This window comes from Brachionichthys hirsutus, chromosome 13 (assembly GCF_040956055.1).
Source record: "Brachionichthys hirsutus isolate HB-005 chromosome 13, CSIRO-AGI_Bhir_v1, whole genome shotgun sequence".
NCBI lineage: Eukaryota > Metazoa > Chordata > Actinopteri > Lophiiformes > Brachionichthyidae > Brachionichthys > Brachionichthys hirsutus.
In genome coordinates, this window is record NC_090909.1 from 2,705,027 (window position 1) to 2,724,424 (window position 19,398).

The following is a 19,398-nucleotide window of genomic DNA, read 5'->3' on the forward strand; positions in this document are numbered from 1 at the left end:
GAACACAAAACGGTTGTGCCAGCAATCTGAAACAGGCTTCTGTGAACAAATGACAAAAGATGGATATTTCATAACAGGAGCCCTTATTATTCATCAATCAGACTTTGTCTGAGGAGCAGCATCGTAATAATTCATGTAAAAGTAAAAAGTATCATCACATTCATCACCTAGTGTCCATGTTGTGTTTGATTGTCAGCTTGGGAGACGCATCACTTTCAATATTTGACCAATCAAACCCCTTCATATTTAAACGTCTGTATGAAAATAATGTTAACCTGTTGGACTGTGCAAAATAACCTACCTACCGGTACATTATAACATGAGCTCTGTCTTAAATCTAGAAGACACAAGCTCACAGATAAATGTTGTAAATACCAGCGACATCAAGTAATAAAATATGCTATAAATCAGCATAAAAAGGGCCAACGTCCCTGCATCTGGGACGCTTTATCAAATTATGGCACGTAAAAAATAACAGCGTCTTCATGTCGAACAGCCCGTTCTTCTGTAATGTAAATGAAACCTTAAGCACAGATGTTGATCTGTTATTCTGTATGCATGTGAATTTTGATTCGTTTGGTTTCAGCACTGAAATACGACGTGTGCCATTTTGACACCAATCAAATTGAACTATGCATGTAATAATTTTAACGCAGCCGGATAAAAATGCTTCACAAAAAAAAACAAAATCAGATCAAAGTGAAAGTAAACACTGACTTCGCGGTTTTAGTTTCGGTGTGGGAATCTGTCTGCGCCGCCGAAGAGACGATCGCTTCAACTTTCTTGGCAGAAACATTCCTGCGGTCTTCCTGCTGGAAATCTGTTCTCCATTCCAGCTGCTCCCATCAAAACTTGCAGAAGCACTAAAACGATCTCCGAGCAGCCAAAGGCGGATTCAGCTGACGTGGTCTTAAGCCAGCAGAAATCAGGCAGAGGAGAGGAGCAGGAAATGCTGCGTCCTAAAATAATGAACTGGAAAATGCCTTCATCATCCGGGTCGTCATACAAAACCTAAACAGAAACAGATGTATGAAAGAAAGGTGCGTAGGTTGAAATGGGGGGGGGGGGTCCTTGGTTCACTAGAAAACTCCGGATTGCACATTCATCGAGGCCGGGGCTCACCCTGGATGGGCTGCAGGTTGGGATCTGAACCCCCCCCCCCCACCCCCAAACCTTGATGCTGCGAGGTGACCCCGACGCCATTGCAGTTCTTTGACATCTCAGGGTAAACGCTAGAAATACCATAATAAAAACGCAAAAAAAAAAAAAGAACAAACACGAAACCTTTCAAAACAATATCCCGCTAAACCATTTCCAGCAGCGGCGTTTCATCACAAAGGTGTTCCGGCCGTCACATCGTGACCTCGTGCTTTAACGGCATCGGAAACGACAAACCGTTCCAAACCAACACGTTTCAGGCAAAGTCGCCGCGTCCTTCCAACCGCCTCCGTGTGCCGATTGGGTTTTCACACCACGTTGACGCAGTTCCCGCCGCCAGCTGCCGCCCTCTTGCTGCAGTAGGCGAAGCCTCCCTGATTGGCGGAGGAGCCGTTCATTCGCGATTTCAGTTCCATCTGGCACGCGGCGATGGCCGCGTTGAACTCCACCTGAGCTCGGTGCACAACGTAGAACATCAGTCCGATACTGATGATGATCTGCAGAGGAAGAGGAGGAGGGGGGAAAAAAAAAGACTGTATGGTCTTCAGTTGTGCTTAATATTTTTGTCTCAAATTAAACCACAAGGTGAGAAAAAGTCTATTTAATATATATCAACAATTAATCAAAGCACAAGCCGTTACCTCAAACCAAATTAATTCAATGCCAAAACGTAGAATGTGGTCAGAATTGTCAGCTCCCATTGAGCCAATCGTATCAGTCTATCCTTTGTCGCTGGGTAAAAATGGAAATATTACTCATGATTCTTTACTTGACATTTACAGCAGCTGAGAGACGACACGACATTCACAAATCTAAGTCGGTTAATGATTGTTTTTAAGCCAGCAAAGTCCATGTTGTTCTGTACACAAACGTTAGAACGACCGGCTTGCCTCTGTGCCGCTCACTGTTATTTACAGGTGAACAGACCTCGTCACTATTAAAGTATTTGAGTCAATACCAAAAAAAGGAGCATTTCCTGCTTTTAATCGTCACGTGATTGAAAACCTTTTTTTTAACCGTCGGCTCACCTGCAAGCTAAACACGAAGTAGCCGCTGACGTTCTGCTCGGCGATGACGTCCTCCATGGTGCGGAGCGTGGTGCCCAGGTAGGAGTTAAGGAGCTGCGTGGGCAGCAGACCCACGGAGGAGGCCACCAGGTAGTTTGGCAAGGACACGTCTGTGATCTGCAAGAGAAACGTCTCACAAGCTGATTGGCTGCGCTTGTTAAACTGAAATGAATTCTTTCTACCGTCGAGGATTATCTAATCCGGAGCCGCCGCTTCGAATCAGAGAGTTGGAGGAAAGTCACTCAGAAGATGAACTTCTGCACATTTTTGCTTCCGATACTTTTTCTACTCTTAAGTTGCATCATTGTCCTGGATGAGTCCTTCCTATTCCTGCTTTGACTGGTGAACACGCTATCTGATGTCCTAACAGTCAGCGTCACCCTTGTCTTTCCCTAGCGTCACCCCCCCCCCCCCCCCCCCCCCGCTGATAGTGGAACATTGGGAATTGCAAGAATCCGCCGTCGTCATGGGAACGAATTGATTTCAGCACGATCAATCCCTAGAGTCTCCAAACCATTATAGATCAGAGACTTTAATCGCATCAAATGCTGCCGAATCCGCGCGTTACACCTCACGGGACGGCACGGCTTAACGAAGTCGATCACGCTAATGTTGTCCTTTTCCCCCTCGTTACGCCGAGCAGAGCGTTTCTTCCTCTCGCTGCTACGACACGGCGGCCCGTTCTCCTTGAGAGATGAGCGCTGACGTGTCCGCGCCGCGTGTCAACACAGCCCCGACGCCCTGAGCTGATCTATGAGACGGGACGTGAGCGCCTGCGAGAGCTGCAGCAGAAAAGGAATGCGCTCTCTTCATCCCCGGCTGTCTTTGCACTAAAGGCCGACAGACAAGGCGCACGCGTGACCTGAATACGTCGAACGCCTCCAGGTTCACTGAGACGTTTTCCTGAGCTGTCCCTTTTTGTTCGGCTAACCGCTGCCAGCATGCGACGTTTTGAGTTACCAGCTAGGATGCAGCACCATCCACTTAATGAGGAAGAAGAGGGTGGGACGCGATGTCCCCCCCCCCCCCCCAACCACAGAAAGTGCTTACCAAGGGCAGACGAGGCAAACACGCGCCGCCAAAGTGAGCCGGATGGTTTGACCTTTCGCCGTGCGAACACAACGTCACCTCGGGTTACTAATGAGCATCCGGGTATGATGGACTAAAGGAGCACAGCGAGGCGCCGAGGCGGGATGGAAACCGCTGAACAAAGTAAAGCGGCTCCACTCGGATCCGCTTCCGATATCCGCTCTCCTTGACCTCTTTTCTTTGGCCCCCTCAAACCGTTCAGGGGGGAAAATCTCATTCCTTAGACACAACATAAGAAAGCCTAACCTTTTGACGTTGACACCTTATTTTCACTTCTGGAGATGAAAACACTAAATTCCACATTGTAAACACCGTCAGAGGTTTAGACATAAGTCCCGGGACACTTCAATCTGTGCACGTGGAGCTCCGGTCCGGCCACGGAGCCGCGAGGACGGACCGACGACAAAACAGAAGCAAATGAAGCCAGTCAGGCGAAGGGAAAGCATCTGCCAGATCTGTAAGTCCTGTTAGGAGCAGAAGCCTCTTGGAGATTATAGTTTTACTTGAGCAACCTTACAGAGAATCTTAAACCACCAAAGGAGAGTAAATACCAGGAAGGAATTGTCTTTTCTTATTTTGGGGTTCTTTTATAAACTTAAACAGGAATCAGCAGTTTCTCTCTCTCCTACAGATTGTGCCTCGACTCAGTGAAAGTGAGTAATTGCAAAAAGAAACGAGGTTACCGCCATTTATTTCCTAGCAGTGCAGGTGAATGGAAGTGGGAGCGCACGCAGGCGCAGGTAACTGTTATTTGTTCTCACGCACACGCTACAAAGCACGTTTGTGAATAAACAGGTTGTGTCTGTTTCATTGCTAGTGCTGCTCCATTAGGCTGCAGAAGCAATGACTCATTTTCATTTGTTCAATTTCTGGAGCCTGATCTTGTCAAGATTTAGAGTTAAAAAAAATATATATAGAATAGATTTTAAACCAAAACAGACAATTATGTGAAGAGAACTAAAATCTAAAAAGTGTCCACACCCAATCTCATTTTTGTGCCGCTTTACATATATTGTTTGTCACATTGTTTTTGTTGTATGAAGATATTTTCATCATTAATATGTTAAACTCACCAGATTATAACAGTTTTCAAAATGCAGAAGTAGATTTCAAAACTACTTCTGTAGGTTCTAACTAATAACGTAACTTAGATGTCGTTGGGCTAATAAACTTTTGTATTGCTCTTCTGCTATGGAGGAACCGGTTTCCTCCACTCTCTGTGTACTTTTGTCTTGTGTCTTTTGTTGGGCTACCAATAATAAAAATAATTTCATTCTAAAAAACAAAACAAAAAAGTCTTAAGATTTGGATTTCATGACTGCATGAAATGCCCTGCAGTGGGGCAATAACTTCTGCAAAACTGCACCATTGCTTTGGACTCTCTGTGTGGATCCGGGAGTTTTTTTCTAAAACAAAAATAAACAGTGTCGCCATACTCACCGAGAAAACGGCGTTTTGGAGGCCGAAGGGTATGGGGGTGAGTCTCGCTAAGGCCACGATTTTGAGTCCACTTCCTCCTTCCACCACTCGTATAACAGCGCCGAGCTGCTCGCTGTTCCCGATCTTGTGCAGCACCCAGCCGGTCAACAGTCGCTTGCACGCCAGGTGTGCCACGAAGGTCCCGATCAAAACCCCCACCATGACCAGGCCCATGCCCAGCACGAAGCCGTAGAGGTAGCCAGCCGCCACGTTAAGAACTATGTACCCCCATCCAAATGGGAACGACACGACAATCAAGCCCACGATGAACAGCAGGGCCCCGACGAAGCTGTCCAAGCTCTCCATCCAGAGCAAAAGGTCCTTGAGGTACTGGCGCACAAGGGCGACGGAGGAGAAGCACACGCCGGTCAGGATGCACGCCAGCAGGGCGCTCTTGAAACAGAAGGTGGTGATACAGCACGGGTGCTTAAAATCGCCACCGCTGGTGTAAGCCGTCCCTCCGGCGACCCCGGTGACCTCCGAGTCTCCGTCCGACTTCCCGATGCCCGCCGCCGTCTCGTCCAAGCCGCTGCTTATGAGGATGTCAATCTCGTCGCACTCCTCCGGGGCGGTTCTCTGCAGCCAGCGGTTCACGTGAATCTCCGTCTTGCCGACAGCGTGCTTGAGCAGCTTGGTGAAAAGCTGCACGGTGGTGGACCCCGACATCAGGGGGGCCGGCAGCGGGGGGGCTCAGATGAACGGTGCAACCGTGGCAGAGCAGCGAGGATGGAGATTTCCGGTCTGCTTGTCCATGCGGTGCAAATTTACTGAGCGTCAACTCATGAACTCCCGAAGAGGAATGGCTTTACCAGCGTAGATCCACCACTATGGATTTGTGCAGAAGGCAAATATAAAATCCGTCACTCCTCGTCATAAATGAATTGTTCAACGTAAGAGCATTTGTCGTTGATAAACTGTCCGGACACAGCGCCGGTCCAAAGACTTTAAAGTGCCCGTGTTGTACTCTCTTCCTGCCGGACTCGCCATGGTCGCATATCCCTCAGCTCAGAGTCAATGGATGGAGCTCAGGGTAGGAAAAGAGACAAAACACCCCCCCCCCCCCCCCCCCCTCTACTTCTTCTTTGGACTAGAATCCAAATGGTGGACGGACGCAAACTTTTTATGGCTCCACAAGCATTTCCATTCAGCTAGCGTTGGCACGCTAGCCTAAATATTTACCGGGCTAACTTAATCCTGTCCGTAAGCTAGCGGTTCCGTTAATAACTATGCGCGAATAAAGTCCTTCGTTGCTTTCCTAAACCGTCGTCGCCGTGCAACAGAGGGGGAAAAAAACCGTTCAGGAAGAACAAACGCGAAAATCCAGATCATTCATGCTGCACGTCTGGGTGTCGTCGCTTCTCCCTTCGTCTTTCCTCAAGAGCGCTAGCTTAGTAGCTTCTGCTGTTGCTGCTGTGTTACTGCTCTGTTTGTGTCCCAGAATGCCAAGTAACCCCAAGATCACGTGACCAATGTCCAAATCCAATCAAAGCCCTCCATTCCTTATCGCGAGATTTACCGAGGTTTTCACGAAAATGGTATGTTTGTTTTGGATCGAACATCCCGGAACAGTTTCTGATGTTAATTAATTAATAATTAATTAATTAATAAATTTCCAAATTCTGTTACAGTACTTTCCTCCAGTTATTCAGAGTGAATTCAGTGTGTTAAAATGCTTTTTTTTAAATTTCCACTAGATGGAACTGTTGTTCGGTTTTTAACAGATGATCCAAACAAGGCTTATTGTTGTTTCTTTGATTTATTGGTTGATTTCTCTGCATTCATGGAGATAAATAAAAATTTTGTAACTCTTTGGCTTCAATTAAATAATGAATGAAATGAAATGCGTTTTTCAACCCACAACTGTTTTGTTTTTTCCTTTGTCGAAGAATTATTATTATTTTTACAACAAACAGTTTTATTAAAGACACATTAAAAGTAAATGTTCCGATGTGGTTCTTCGCTCTTTCGCTCTTTGCTCTTTCTTTTGTTAAATTTGTATTGTTAATTGTCGATGATTTATGTACTAAGGACTTTCAACGGAAACAAGACCGCAAGGGCTTTTTTGAAATGCTCCTCTTAGACAGGATGTTTGACTTTATTTGTACTGTAATACATGCTACTGTGTGACTGTACTTGTTCTCTAACATTCTATCTAATAAATATATTCATCATTCATCATTTTATGAAGGTGTACAAAAAAAATAATTGACTCAACAAAGCAGCAGCGATTCTGTTTTCAAAATAAAACCACGTAGTTTCAGAAAACCTGTCTTTTCGTCGTTTTAGGACTAAATCAAAAGTCTAAAGTCAACATGATTATAACGCTGCATAACGGCGGAGTGAACCTCACGCGAAACGCGACGTAGCGCCGCATTGCAGGACATAATCAAGCGTCGCATTGTGAAACGAATCATCCGGAAGACGCGCGTCTCGTCGCGGCTGACTTGACGGTGGGAGTCGCTCCTTTCCACCAGCATCTTTAATCCGATCAGGTTGAAAGGCGCACATTCCTCCACGGCAGCGACATCGTGAATGATGGATTGTTCAGACGAGGTCCGGTGTGTGTCCGAGGAGCCCGACGCTCAAGTGGAGCTTAAAAGGGGAATGTCGATTTTCAACGACGTAAGTGAAACTAATTTCAAACCAATGTTTAAAGTAAATTGATTTCATTTTCATTAGTATTGCCAACACTGAGTTATCTTTTTTCTTTTTTTGCTTAAGGATCAATCACTGTATGACTGTATTATAATTTGCTATTATAATGTAGCAAATAGAAAATAATTGAGGAAAGAGACTTTTAAATAATATATATAAAATAAAATTGTGCATTTGAGTGCTTTGAAAACGTATTTTTAGAGTTTTTTCAATCACACTGATTGTCCACATTAGAGAATTAATTAATTTGACACGGCTGCCCTTTAATTCATCTTCATGGTGCTCGGATTACAAACGATGGCCGTCCATCTTTATGTCAGCGTCCAAACCCAAATACCAAGTTAATGAAGTCTACTGATGACAAAGACAGGGCGAATTTACTTTGCCTAATATACCTTAAAGTGAATATTGATATTGTAATATTTAAGTCTTCATCTTGCAGTGGTATCATGATCCTCCTCTACTGTTTCTCTCTTGCCTAATTATATTGCTCTCATTCCTGCACCCTTTCACTCACTCCCCTGTGATGTCCTGGCTATAAACCTGTTGGCTTGCCTGCTCTGTTTGAGAAACAGAGGGGAGGATGCACATATGGGATCCAAGAGTTTATTAAAGCCGGAAAGCCTGTCCACCACATCAAATGTCCCACGGATGTCAAAACATGGCTGCTTCAATGTCAGATGATGAAATCTCTGCTTGTCTTCAGAGACGAGCTTCTGTCGCTGTGGTTTTCAGTTTCAGGTTCAATTAGCAGCGTCTCCATGTTGTTTTTCTTCCTTACTCGGCTGCTGCTGTGGTACCAGGTAATAAATGAGATCCAGGAGAGCCAGCAGATTTCTATTCTTGGACAAGTTAATGAATTTCACCAACGAATCAAAGAATCTTTACACGGAAGGAGATGATGTGAGGCAAATGAGGGCAAATTCTGATTGCAAAAAAGTTGAGACAGTGTAAACAAAATCAACAACAAAAATAGGAGGTCACTTATTGTTTTCTTTCTAATCCTACTTGATTCTATTTGAATACACTCCGGGAGCTGTTCAGAAATGTGGCGGCACAACGATGACAAGAGAAAATGCAGGATAAAGTTATTTCAAGGAGCTTCGACCCGTTAAAACCGATATGGTCATCGTACCTCTCTCTTTCATCCCTTCTCCATGCCGGGACAGCCCTATCAATAATTTAATGGCGCTCTGCTTTTGAGAGTTGATCGATGATCCACCGGCACACGCTTACTTTAACTTTGATGATGTGAAACCTCTCTGACGTTCCCTCTTTTTCTTTTCTCCCTTTTCCCCCAGATTTTACGGAGAGCTGATAAAAACGGTAAATTGTTCTCACACACAATACTTCAACCTCTCTCTCTCTCTCTCTCTCTTTCCTGTTTGAAAACAGACACACTTTATCAATGAAATTCTGATCGTGAGTCTCTGCTGCCGATACTCTTTCAGTTTCCATGGAAACTGGGAGCTGACCGCTGAGATTCCGTGCCAGAACATTAAAAATGAAAAACAGACATCATTCATCATTTTGTATGTTTGTTCTAGCGGTCCAAGCTAAAGGACATAAATCTGCTATTCTTTCACCTTAATTATTTAGTGACTGTTTTAAACTAAATATATAACCAGATACTTACATCTTTGCACCGTAAGAACACATCCCTGAGGGGTTGTTTTAAAATTGAAGTATAATGTGCTCTCTCCAGGGAATTAGATTGATTATGGAATCTGATTTTCAAATCCACATAGTGCATGTCCTGCAGATGAGATTATGAGAGTCAATTGCAAATTAAATTACCTGTCAAGCTAATATGTGTCATAAGATATAATGGTTTGAGGAAAACAAGATGGTTCATTCTTGTTATTCTCCTAATAAACTGGAGACACTTTAATTTGACGCTCTTTCATACACGATGTTAAATATTTGAAATTGAATGTTTTTAGTCGAACAACTCGCTGAAATCGGATTTTAAGCGATACGTCGACAGAGATCCTGACATCAACAATATGTCCCCGTACAAATGCAAAAAATAGCTCATCAGTATTTATTATTCGCTTGGCTTGACATGCTTCATTATTCATTAAATGTCCATCCCACGCTGTGAATAATTTGAGGGGACGTCATCCCACTGTTGTGTTTTAGTGTTGTGCAAACAGCGTCGTCATATGTCAAATCTGTTCCAAGTATTTCAGAGCTCATTAGCGGCGAGTCACCGTGTGCTTGACTTATGTTCACGCTGCGCTTTGCCTTTTGTGCGTCTTCCTAAATGCTCTGTTGCTCGCAGCGTCTCCAGTGTCACGCCATTCATAGCGAGCGCCGCCTCCAGAGCAGCAGGTCAGCGGTAAACGAGTAAAGACCGGCCTCATCACAAAAGAGAAATCATTCGAGAGAAAACATCTTGCCTTCATTTAGAACTCATATTAAATGTAAACACCCTGTGACTGACTGTTTATACGTGTGGCTGGTATCAAATTCTTCATGAGGAAATAAGCAAAAGCATTAAAAAAAAAAATCTGCTTAATTTGAAATGTATCCATTTACATTTTATAATATATTTATTCCATTGGTACCGACATTAAATCAACGCTATAAACGCGCTCTTCCACCACTGTTACACAGCACAGTCCAGATTTCACATTTGAAAACAAAACAAGTCTTTTATTTAGACAAGGACCGCCTGGCTTCGCAGGATGCTGCCGTCCTAACTGAGCTGTTGGTGTGTCCGTCCCCCCCCCCCCCCCCCCAGATGATGGAAAACTATCCTTTGAAGAATTCAAAGCCTACTTCTCAGATGGAGTCTTGACAGCAGAGGAGCTGAAGGGTCTCTTCCACACAATTGACACTCACAACACAGAGTAAGTCCATGAAGCAGCGGTGAGAGTCGAGGCATTTAAACTATAGCATATTTGTTCCAAGACCCCCTCCCTGCAGAAAATAATCCTTAAAATGTGTCGATGTTTATCTTGTAAAAAACGCACAAACAGATGAGGATGTTCGCATAACCTCCAAATCTCATTGTTAGATGATGAACATTCAAATTAAGCTTTAATAAGAAAAAATATATTGAAGTGAAGTTTTAAATCTTAGACTTCTATTTGATTGGAGTATTTTCACTGCACATAAAAGAATATAATTTAAATGATATGTACAATATTAAACCCTCAGACGGCCGGAAAGGTCATCATTTCCTATTTTAGCACACACTTCAGTACTAAATAAAGGTTACTTACATGTTTATGTTTTTTGTTTCTCAGTAACGTGGACACTGATGAACTCTGTGGTAAGTTGGTTCCTCACGACAATTAAGACAACTTTCAATATCTCTTATAGCATCAGTGAAGAACCGTGTTAGATGTGGTCACATGACCCGCGACAAAAATTCCTAAAGGCCATTTTTACCCGATGAACATTTGTTCTTGTTTTTGTCCCTCTGCGGTGAAGAGTATTTCTCCCAGCACCTCGGCGAATACGAGAATGTCCTCGCTGCCTTGGAAGACCTGAATTTGTCCATCCTGAAGGCGATGGATAAAACAAAGAAAGTAAGTCGTTGAAAAGATAAACTAATCAAAGAAAATATGCAACCGCACCTCAAGACTTCTTAGCTGCAGTGACTTCAACATTCCTCTCATATAATATATAATGAAAAAAATCAAGTAGAATCAAGATATTTAAAATGACTGCAGTGTGGAAACACACACACACACACACACACACACAAAGGTACTTCACATGAGGCAATCTATACTCAGATGGAAGATGAGAATGACCTTTACCAATTTGCTTGTGACTCACTCTCCCTTTGTGAATGTGCATTCATGTGCAAATTCACATCTGACCGTGTGTGTGTGTGTGTGTGTGTGTGTGCGTGTGTGCATGTGTGTTTGCTGATATTTGCTGGGTTCAAGCCGTTTCTTTCAGGACAAGCTGTTGTTCAACGCTTTGTTCAATGCACAGCAAGTTCCGTCTTTCTAATAATGCTTTTGATTCATTTTTCATCGGCCTTCAGAACAAGCTTCGGGTCAACAGGAAATGAACGGCCTTGTTTCACAAAAGGACAAATCATAGCCCAGCGTGAAATACTTCCTGCAAAGGAATTCATCTCTATGATGTCATTTGTTATTGGAGGGGGGAATAAAGGCTTCACATTTTTTGATGCTATTTTAAAAACTAGATTTGTTTTGCTCGCACATCACTTGTTGCAATAGTCGGGACAAGATGCGTCACAACTCTGCGGTCCTAACGACGATGCTTTATGATATTATTAACTTGTTTATTGCTTTTGTCTATGATTTATTTTATTTTACATTGCGTTTGCCTCTTGTAACAAAAGTATTGAATTATTTATAGGATTACATCTTCAATCGCTTCCCCAGTCGCTTGTAACCCGCCTGAAGCTTGCTGACGACAAGACTTCAGAGACCTATTCCAGCCTAATTATTTATTAGCTGATATTTTCATGACAATACTCAACCAATGAAAAAATGTTCATTAAATTCTCAGCCCTGTGGATAAAAAAAAAAAAAAACATTTAAGTGGGTAATCCGGCTGGAATGAGTTGGCCCTTTGGGATGAGAGTTTAACGGCTGCAGACTCTTGATCTTTTCCTCCTTTTTCTTTCTCCCCCTCCTAAAGTCTTCCTACGTAACCTTCCCTGAATGACTGATCTTTTCTGGCGTCGTTTAATTGACAGGTGGCATCTGGATACCGAGTGATTCAACTGCCGAGTGTAACTTGCCACCGCTCGCTTGCTTCTCACTTCTGCTCCCTCCATCTTTCCTCCCACGCTAACGTTTCTCCCTCCTCCTCCTCCTCCTCCTCTGACTCTCACTTGACAGGATTACCAGGAGTCGACACACCTGGAGCAGTTTGTGACTCGCTTTCTGTTGAAGGAGACAACCAATCAGCTCCATTCACTTCAAAGCTCGCTGGAGTGCGCCATGGAAACCACGGCGGAGCAGACCCGCCAGGAGAAGTGAGCAAGGCATCTCTGGCCCGCCAGACGCACACGCGAACACAATGAGTCATCAAAGTGAGGACAGCCTGTTCTCACCCTGATCACACACTCGAGCAGTTATATATTATGGGCTGATGCTTTGATCCATGGAGACCGTCCATCTGTAGCGGGTTCGATCAGGGATGTGCTCGGTCCGCATCCCACTCGAATCATGGGCTAGAATTCAATTAAGTAGCTCAAGTTTCAAAGGAACCCTAAAGGAACATTCTGTTTTGGTGTGTTTTCTTGTTTTTCTTTTTGTTTGTTTTTGCATTGTTCTTTAAATCCAAAATCCAAATCCACATTTTTGTCACCAGATGTGAGCCTCGAAGGGATTAACATGCATGCGTGATTTAAGATGAGTAACTCCCAGTTTAAGCCTGGTGGAGATCTACGCCCTACTGAATCATCGTCTTCTGGTTTATATTAATAATAGATAAACTGATAATTAGCAGCTCTGTTTAGAATGAGCTGCATTAAGATTTTACATAATGTAATGGCATTTAGGTAAAATACTTTATATGATCAAACTGTTTATACGGCAGATTTACACACGTACGCTCAAGAAATGTGTCTTTTGTGCTCCTAATTTTCGAATATTTTTAGAAGGGAAACATAATCGCCTCCTGGATGACGTTCAGAGACGGCTGTTGCAGGATGGAAGGTGTGATTAGAAACTCCCTTCTGTGATGAGGTTTAGGCAATAAAGGCGCTTTGGTTTGTTGTTTTTTAGCATCCCGGAGAACAAATGGAGCAAAGTGTTTGTTTATTTTAGGGATTCTGTGAAAATGTTTTAGTCGTTCACTCAAAATGAAAGTATTTGATGGCTTCTCAGTAGTTTTATACAGACTTAATTTAATGAGACTGATAATTAACGCTCCTCTCTGGCTTTGTCTGTGGACAATGAGATCATTGATGGTGCGTGTGTGCGTGCGTGTGCGTGTGCGTGTGCGTGTGCGTGTGCGTGTGCGTGTGCGTGTGCGTGGAAGGAAGATGCAAATTCCCCATTAGTATGGTTCAGCAAATGAGGCTGATTGGTGCTCGGTTCATTAATGACAATGACTCGCCGCTGAATTGTGTGTGTGTGTGGGGGGTGTGTGTGTAGGTGTGTGTGTGCATGTGTATGTGTGGGGCCATGACCTCACGCCTATCTTTATGATATAAAATCCCAGGCGATGAAAATAGTTTTCTCTCACCATGTAACATGTAATCTTGTAATGATGTGATCAGATAGATACTACATATGTGTAATTTCACTCTGCAGGGCCATTTGCGGCGCTCTTCTCTTCTCTCCTCTACTCATCTTTTCTTCTCTTCTTTTCCTCTGATCCGATATTCCTCTTTCCTCCATATTAAATTCTTACTCTCACACCTGCTCTCCGGTCGTCTCTTCTCCGCTGTCCTTTTTCTCTTGTCTTGTAGCCATAAAAATCTAAATTTTCATTCATCACTTGAACTATGTAACTCTCATATTAGACTCTAGCTTTCCATTTTAAATACATTTAAAGTTAATGAAAGAGAGAGAGAGAGAGAGGCTTTACCGACCCGCTGCAGCCGAGCAATGCTTTAATCAGATTTGATATCTTATGATGGCAGGTTGGGGTATTTTTGAACATTTTGGAACATTGTGTTCTCTGTAGTTTATTCTATTTATTCTATGACCTTTACCGTCACCGGTTCTGCTTTTGTCAGAGGATTTCTTTCATGTTTTTCTAATATCGACGTTCGTCATCGGATGCAGCATTTTACATTCCAGAAGCATATACTGTAGTTGATTCGCTCTGACGTGTGTGAAAGGATCCCCGTAGGACTGTCTTCGTGCTCTCGAGTTCCTTTTCTCACCATTATCGTGTTCTCACTTATTCTCTGAGGCAGAGCATGGTGGGCTTGGCCTCTGGGACTTCCTTTCTTTCCTCTCCTCTTCTTGTCCATTCTGAAACTGTCTCTCTTACTTATCTCGTGTCATTTCAAAAGCTGGCCGTCCCTCCTTCCCAGCGCAGCGGCTTCCTCTCCTCCAGCACCTTTTTCTGAGTTGCTGCACTTGAGATATTCCCTCATGCATCAAAATGCAATCACATCTCAAGGACCTGGCTGATTCTCTGGTGGCTTTAAATAGACTTCTGAGTTCTCTTTGGAGCACGAGGAGGAGAAATGGCCGCTTATGCTCATAGATGCATGGTTTACTTCAGATAATAACACTTGCCTCCTGGATTTTGTGGTTTTTGCCAACGGGTGACCTCAGTCGCACTCTTAACCCCCCCCCCCCCCCCTAAATCCTGTAGACTAGGAAACATGGAGATGCAAAAGCTGCTGATCTCCACTCTTCCATGGGTCTCAGACGACTTTTGCAATTAAAGGTGCCAAGAATAAATCTGCAGCCTGACTCACTGGCACAACAACAGGGGCCGGCCATCAGCGCCTCCTGCAACATCAAGCACACATGTTTGACTGCAGCTCGTTCTCGACGTGAACTTTCAAACGTTGCCCGTGGCTTAGATTAGATTAGGTAATAAACTTGAAATTGTACAAAAAGAGGAAATTGCTTTACAAAAAGGAAATAATAAAGAAGAAAACGGTTGCACACACATTTATTTGAATGTGCACTTTAAAAAAAAAAAACCTGAGGTCTTATCAAGGCATTGGACAAAATAACTTGACGGGTTGAGGATAAATTTGAGGTTCGCCGCTGGTAACAACCTAAGCATCACCAAATCCTGAAACCTTCTTTATATTTTGGTTATAGTCCAAAATCCAAGCTTATTAGGAGAAACACAGAATACAAAATACAACAGAAAGGCTCAGATATTTTTCATGTTTGAATAACCCCCGTTGTTTTGCCTCTAGACAGGGCCCGTTGAAGCCAGAGGTTCTGTCCATCCAGTGGTCGGGCCGTCGCTCCAATCGAAGGCTTCAGAGGAATAGTAGCCTCTCGCCCAACAACCCTCTCCTCAGCCTAATCAATTCAGGTTCGATTGAACTGCGTGTTCAAAGCGTCTCTGCTGACGATCGCAGTTGTGCGTAGCATCACTATAATAGGGTCGCATTCGAATAGCCAATGTGTTTAAAATGTTGCTGATGGGCATCCCTCCACCTTTGATGTTTATTCTCTCCATCTGACCCCCCCCCCCCCCCCCCCCCCTCTTTGTGCCACCGCCAGGCGTTTATGACGAGGACAGCCAGTGGATGACGCAGGTCAACAGGCTGCAGAAGCTCATCGACCGCTTGGAGCGAAAGGTGACGTCCTCTGCCCTCCTCCTTTTCATTTTCTCTTCGGCTTCTGATATTTTTATCTTTCCGTGCCCCCCCCCCCCCCCCCCCCAGCTATCTGGTTTTCACATCCCTCCCTGTTAAATCTCCCGGGGTGCGTTTTGTATAATGTACGCCGCCGAGGAGGTTACGTTTCTTGCCGGCATTCATCTGTCTGTCAGCAACGTTCCCTCTGCTTCTTGTTCCTGCAGGAGATCCGTCTGGAGCCGGTTGAGGAGGAGGTCTTGGAGAGCAAATCGGTCAGTGCCATTCCACTCGCCTCCTGTTGCTGTTGTTGTTGTTGTTTTTTTGTAGTGACCACTCTTTGCCACTATTCCCACGTGACGAAAAACCACTCAGTGGTTGTCATAGCAACAGCAGGGATGTAACTTAACAGGGATGCTCTCTTTGCACAGTTTCTCCATATTTAATTTCAAAGACGAGGCTCCCAGTCAGACACGGAGTTAGTGTTGGAGCTATTTGGATTCCTTTTGCTCTTTAATCGCTTCACAGAAAGTCGTCGTCAAGCGGCTGAACAATATCTGATGCCAGTGCCTCATTGTTGTTGGCAGAAAATATCTGCAGCTATATTTACAGTTTAAATACTATGGCAGGAAATGTGTGTGTCTCAGTCAGCCGTGTGTGTGTGTGTGTGTACAGTGATCAGCTGTTTATGTTCAGCATTAGCACGGCAAAGTGAAGGGAGGCCGTTCATATTGCTAATTTCATGGCCGAGCCACAAGCCGACCAGCACAGACACTCGCTGGAGGATTCTTCATCAACTGTGGAAGAGGAGGAAGAGCATCTGGAGTGGAAGAGATGAATACTTGTGTTAGAAAATGCTTCGCTAGGTATTTTAATACACAAAAGAGGAATTCCCACACATCCACTGACTTGCAAAATGATATTAATTGCAGCGTTTGCACCCCATGAACAAAATGAATTTGAGTCCACCGTGATTTCTTCAAATCTCGAGGAGGATTTTACTTTTAAGGCAGCAGATGAAAATTATAGATCAATCCAAACATGTCTTTTCTTCAAAATATCACGGAAACTTATTGGCCCAGCGTTCAAAATAAATAAATAAATGTAGGCATGTACAACTCGTCGTCCCACCACTATGTGCCACTGGATCCAAATCATAATCATTAAGAAATAAATTTATGTGTAGACAAAAAAAGTCACATAAGAAGATTATATTTGGTCAATTTCTACTGACATTGAAGATGATTCCAAATCCTAGCAGTGGAGTTCAATTTTTAAGGAATTACGCCTGTAATACATAATGTGGTGTGAGGCAGATTCAAATGAGGTCGAGTTGCCATGACGACGAGGCTTTTGGGAATGCTTTGCCCGGGGTGCAAAGATACAGTGATTGATTAGTGACAATGAGGATTCAGGACCGCTCTGAGTGCTTTCTATTTTTACAAAAAACTATTTTTTATATATGTGGTCTGCATCTCAGTGTTTGCTCCAGTAGTATCATAGAACCGTGCTACGACCGGAACGGTGCCTACAGGTGACCCCCGTTGGGTCTGGCCAGCGCCGCCTTGCACCAGCATCAGATTTGGTATAAATAAAACGATAAATAATTGAGTCCTTGGGTAGAAATGTGCTGCAGGGAGGATGTCAGAACCTTTAATACAGTCGATGTCTCTGACCCTCGACGTGAATCAGATGTCTGATCTGCATGAGTGTGTGATCCTTGAGTTTCTCTCAAATTAGCCGGCAAGAGACGGCCTGAGGCGTTTTATGATTAACACCTCCAACAAAACTCAGGCCGATGGGAACGCCATCACTTCCTATTCCCGTCAGCCTTCTGTTCACATCCTTATGCAACGTGCAGACATTTTATTTAAGTTCAGGCTGTGTCGGAGCAGGAGGGGAATGCTTTTGGTGGCAGTCCTTGTGTCGATATTTGCGCAGTGGATTCAATCTGTTCTGAAACTCCTTTTTGTAGGGCAGGTTTGGGAGGCCGGAAAAAATGACGCCTGATGGCCTGCATCCCGGTTAAATGTGTCTCACGATGAAACTGGTCCTGGTGGGACACCCCTGCAGCAGCAGAGACCAGCCTGTGCATCCCATAATGATTAGAAGTGGTCCGAAGCATGATATACTTAAGATGCACTGATGGTCTAATGTCTTTTACTCTCCAGGCAGACATCTTTTTTTGATCATTATTTTTCCCTTTTTCATGAATTTAACCATTTTAAGTTAATAAGGATGAAACTGCTGTTTCACAAACTACCCAAGCAAATGTAAAAATAAACACAGCGGTGCCATTTAGATCCCTTAAGTGCTTCATAACATTCTATTTCGAAATATACCATAAAGCCGTCCCAGTGTTCGCCTTACAGTTCTGCATTCGTCACCAGTTTTCTGGAAACTTAACCATTAGCCCTCCCCCACCACGGTGGGACTCTCTCGGGGGGGGACGACTCCGACCTTCTGACCTTGCATGCTTTTTCTTGTTTTTGTCCTCGCAGCACATCCTGATCGTCCAGAAGCAGCTCTCCGTGCTAGAGGAGGAGCTGGAGGAGTTTCGTTTGGCCCTCAGACAGTACATGGAGTGCGCCTCCGCCCAGACGGGGTGTCTCCAGTCAGTCTGCATCGTCTGTGTTCTGATGATGATGTGATATTTTTACGCTGCCTAAGTTTTTAGTCGTTTTATTAGGAGAGGCATGAGAATAAAAAAAGAGAACAACTAGAAAAGCCCTCGGAGAGCGCAGACCTCCGCCGAGCAGCTCATTCCCCTCCTAATTGGATTTACACCGTCCACATGGTGATCTGGATCATCATCAAAATCAGACACTGCATGACTTGCGCTCTCTCTCTCTCTCTCTCTCTCTCTCTTGTTTTGCATTTGGCAGCGTCGCAGTTCAGCGGCTTGCAAATGACTCACGCTTCATTCTCTATGAATTCTGGGAGCACAACAACGTGTGGAAGAAGTAAGTATTCATCCGCCGCTTGCGGGTCAAGGTTCACGCAGCAAAGGCCTTTTCAAATAACCCAAATATAAGGTTTATAATGAATTAGACGATGGGATAACAGAATGAACCCTTTCTCCTCCACAGTCACCTGCAGACCAACTACAGTAAAACGTTCCAGCGGGGGAACGTTGACTTCCTGGAAACCCCAGAGACCGTTACAACCATGTTGGTTCCTGGTGAGAACGTTCATCATATCTCCCTGTGGGGGGGGGGGGGGGGGTTCGCCACTCACTTCACACACATCCGATTGTAAAACTATGAGCCTCAGCAGACCTTCAGAATTGATTAAAGTATTTATTTTGGGAGGGGATCAGTGAATCTTTTCTTCTTCTGCGTCTCCTTCGCAGCCTCGTGGTGGGTCCTCAACAACAACTGAACGCAGACGAGCGCCTTCTAAGACGATCTCCGACGGGTGCAGAGATCCACGCCGCACACAGTCGTAGTGATTAGTGTCACACTTAATGCATCCATGTCCCTTCATTGTTTAGCGGCGGGAGAAATAGCCCACGTGTATTCGTTTAAACTCCTAGATGACACTCTGGCGTCGTAAAAAGTCATGGTCCTCATCTGACGGGGGATGCTGTGTGACGTCATCACTGTGTTTTGATGCCTCCTGCGGTCCAGCGGGGCAGAAGTGTTGCTGTGAATGTGCATGAAATATAGTGAGTGTGTATGAGAGTGGAAAGAGAGGGGGAGGGGAGGGGGGGGCAATTATAATTGT

General features: G+C 44.2%; 2 protein-coding genes across 2 annotated transcripts; one reads left to right on the forward strand and one right to left on the reverse strand.

The window, feature by feature from the left end:
* Positions 1–1,466: 1,466 nt before the first annotated feature.
* tmem64 (transmembrane protein 64) lies at positions 1,467–5,459 on the reverse strand. Its single transcript, XM_068747648.1, has 3 exons — positions 4,755–5,459; positions 2,187–2,342; positions 1,467–1,655 (listed from the first exon to the last, which is right to left on the reverse strand). The coding sequence occupies exons 1-3, from the start codon at positions 5,457–5,459 to the stop codon at positions 1,467–1,469; spliced, it is 1,050 nt and encodes a 349-aa protein (XP_068603749.1).
* Positions 5,460–7,325: 1,866 nt separating this feature from the next.
* necab1 (N-terminal EF-hand calcium binding protein 1) lies at positions 7,326–19,053 on the forward strand. The gene is made up of 13 exons (XM_068747377.1): positions 7,326–7,415; positions 8,750–8,774; positions 10,195–10,303; positions 10,703–10,728; positions 10,890–10,987; positions 12,284–12,420; positions 15,286–15,407; positions 15,599–15,675; positions 15,900–15,947; positions 18,174–18,286; positions 18,558–18,635; positions 18,762–18,853; positions 19,025–19,053. Exons 1-13 carry the CDS (start codon positions 7,326–7,328, stop codon positions 19,051–19,053), a joined length of 1,044 nt encoding a protein of 347 aa, XP_068603478.1.
* The last annotated feature ends 345 nt before the right edge of the window (positions 19,054–19,398 follow it).

Excerpts from the sequence above, each read along its gene's own strand:
- tmem64 (XM_068747648.1), bottom strand. The coding sequence starts at position 5,459 with ATGTCGGGGTCCACCACCGTGCAGCTTTTCACCAAGCTGCTCAAGCAC. Across the intron at positions 2,343-4,754 it reads TCCAAAACGCCGTTTTCTCG|ATCACAGACGTGTCCTTGCC; the intron begins GTGAGTATGGCG and ends TTTCTCTTGCAG. Across the intron at positions 1,656-2,186 it reads ACTTCGTGTTTAGCTTGCAG|ATCATCATCAGTATCGGACT; the intron begins GTGAGCCGACGG and ends CTTCCTCTGCAG.
- necab1 (XM_068747377.1), top strand. The coding sequence starts at position 7,326 with ATGATGGATTGTTCAGACGAGGTCCGGTGTGTGTCCGAGGAGCCCGAC. Across the intron at positions 8,775-10,194 it reads ACGGAGAGCTGATAAAAACG|ATGATGGAAAACTATCCTTT; the intron begins GTAAATTGTTCT and ends CCCCCCCCCCAG. Across the intron at positions 10,729-10,889 it reads GGACACTGATGAACTCTGTG|AGTATTTCTCCCAGCACCTC; the intron begins GTAAGTTGGTTC and ends TCTGCGGTGAAG.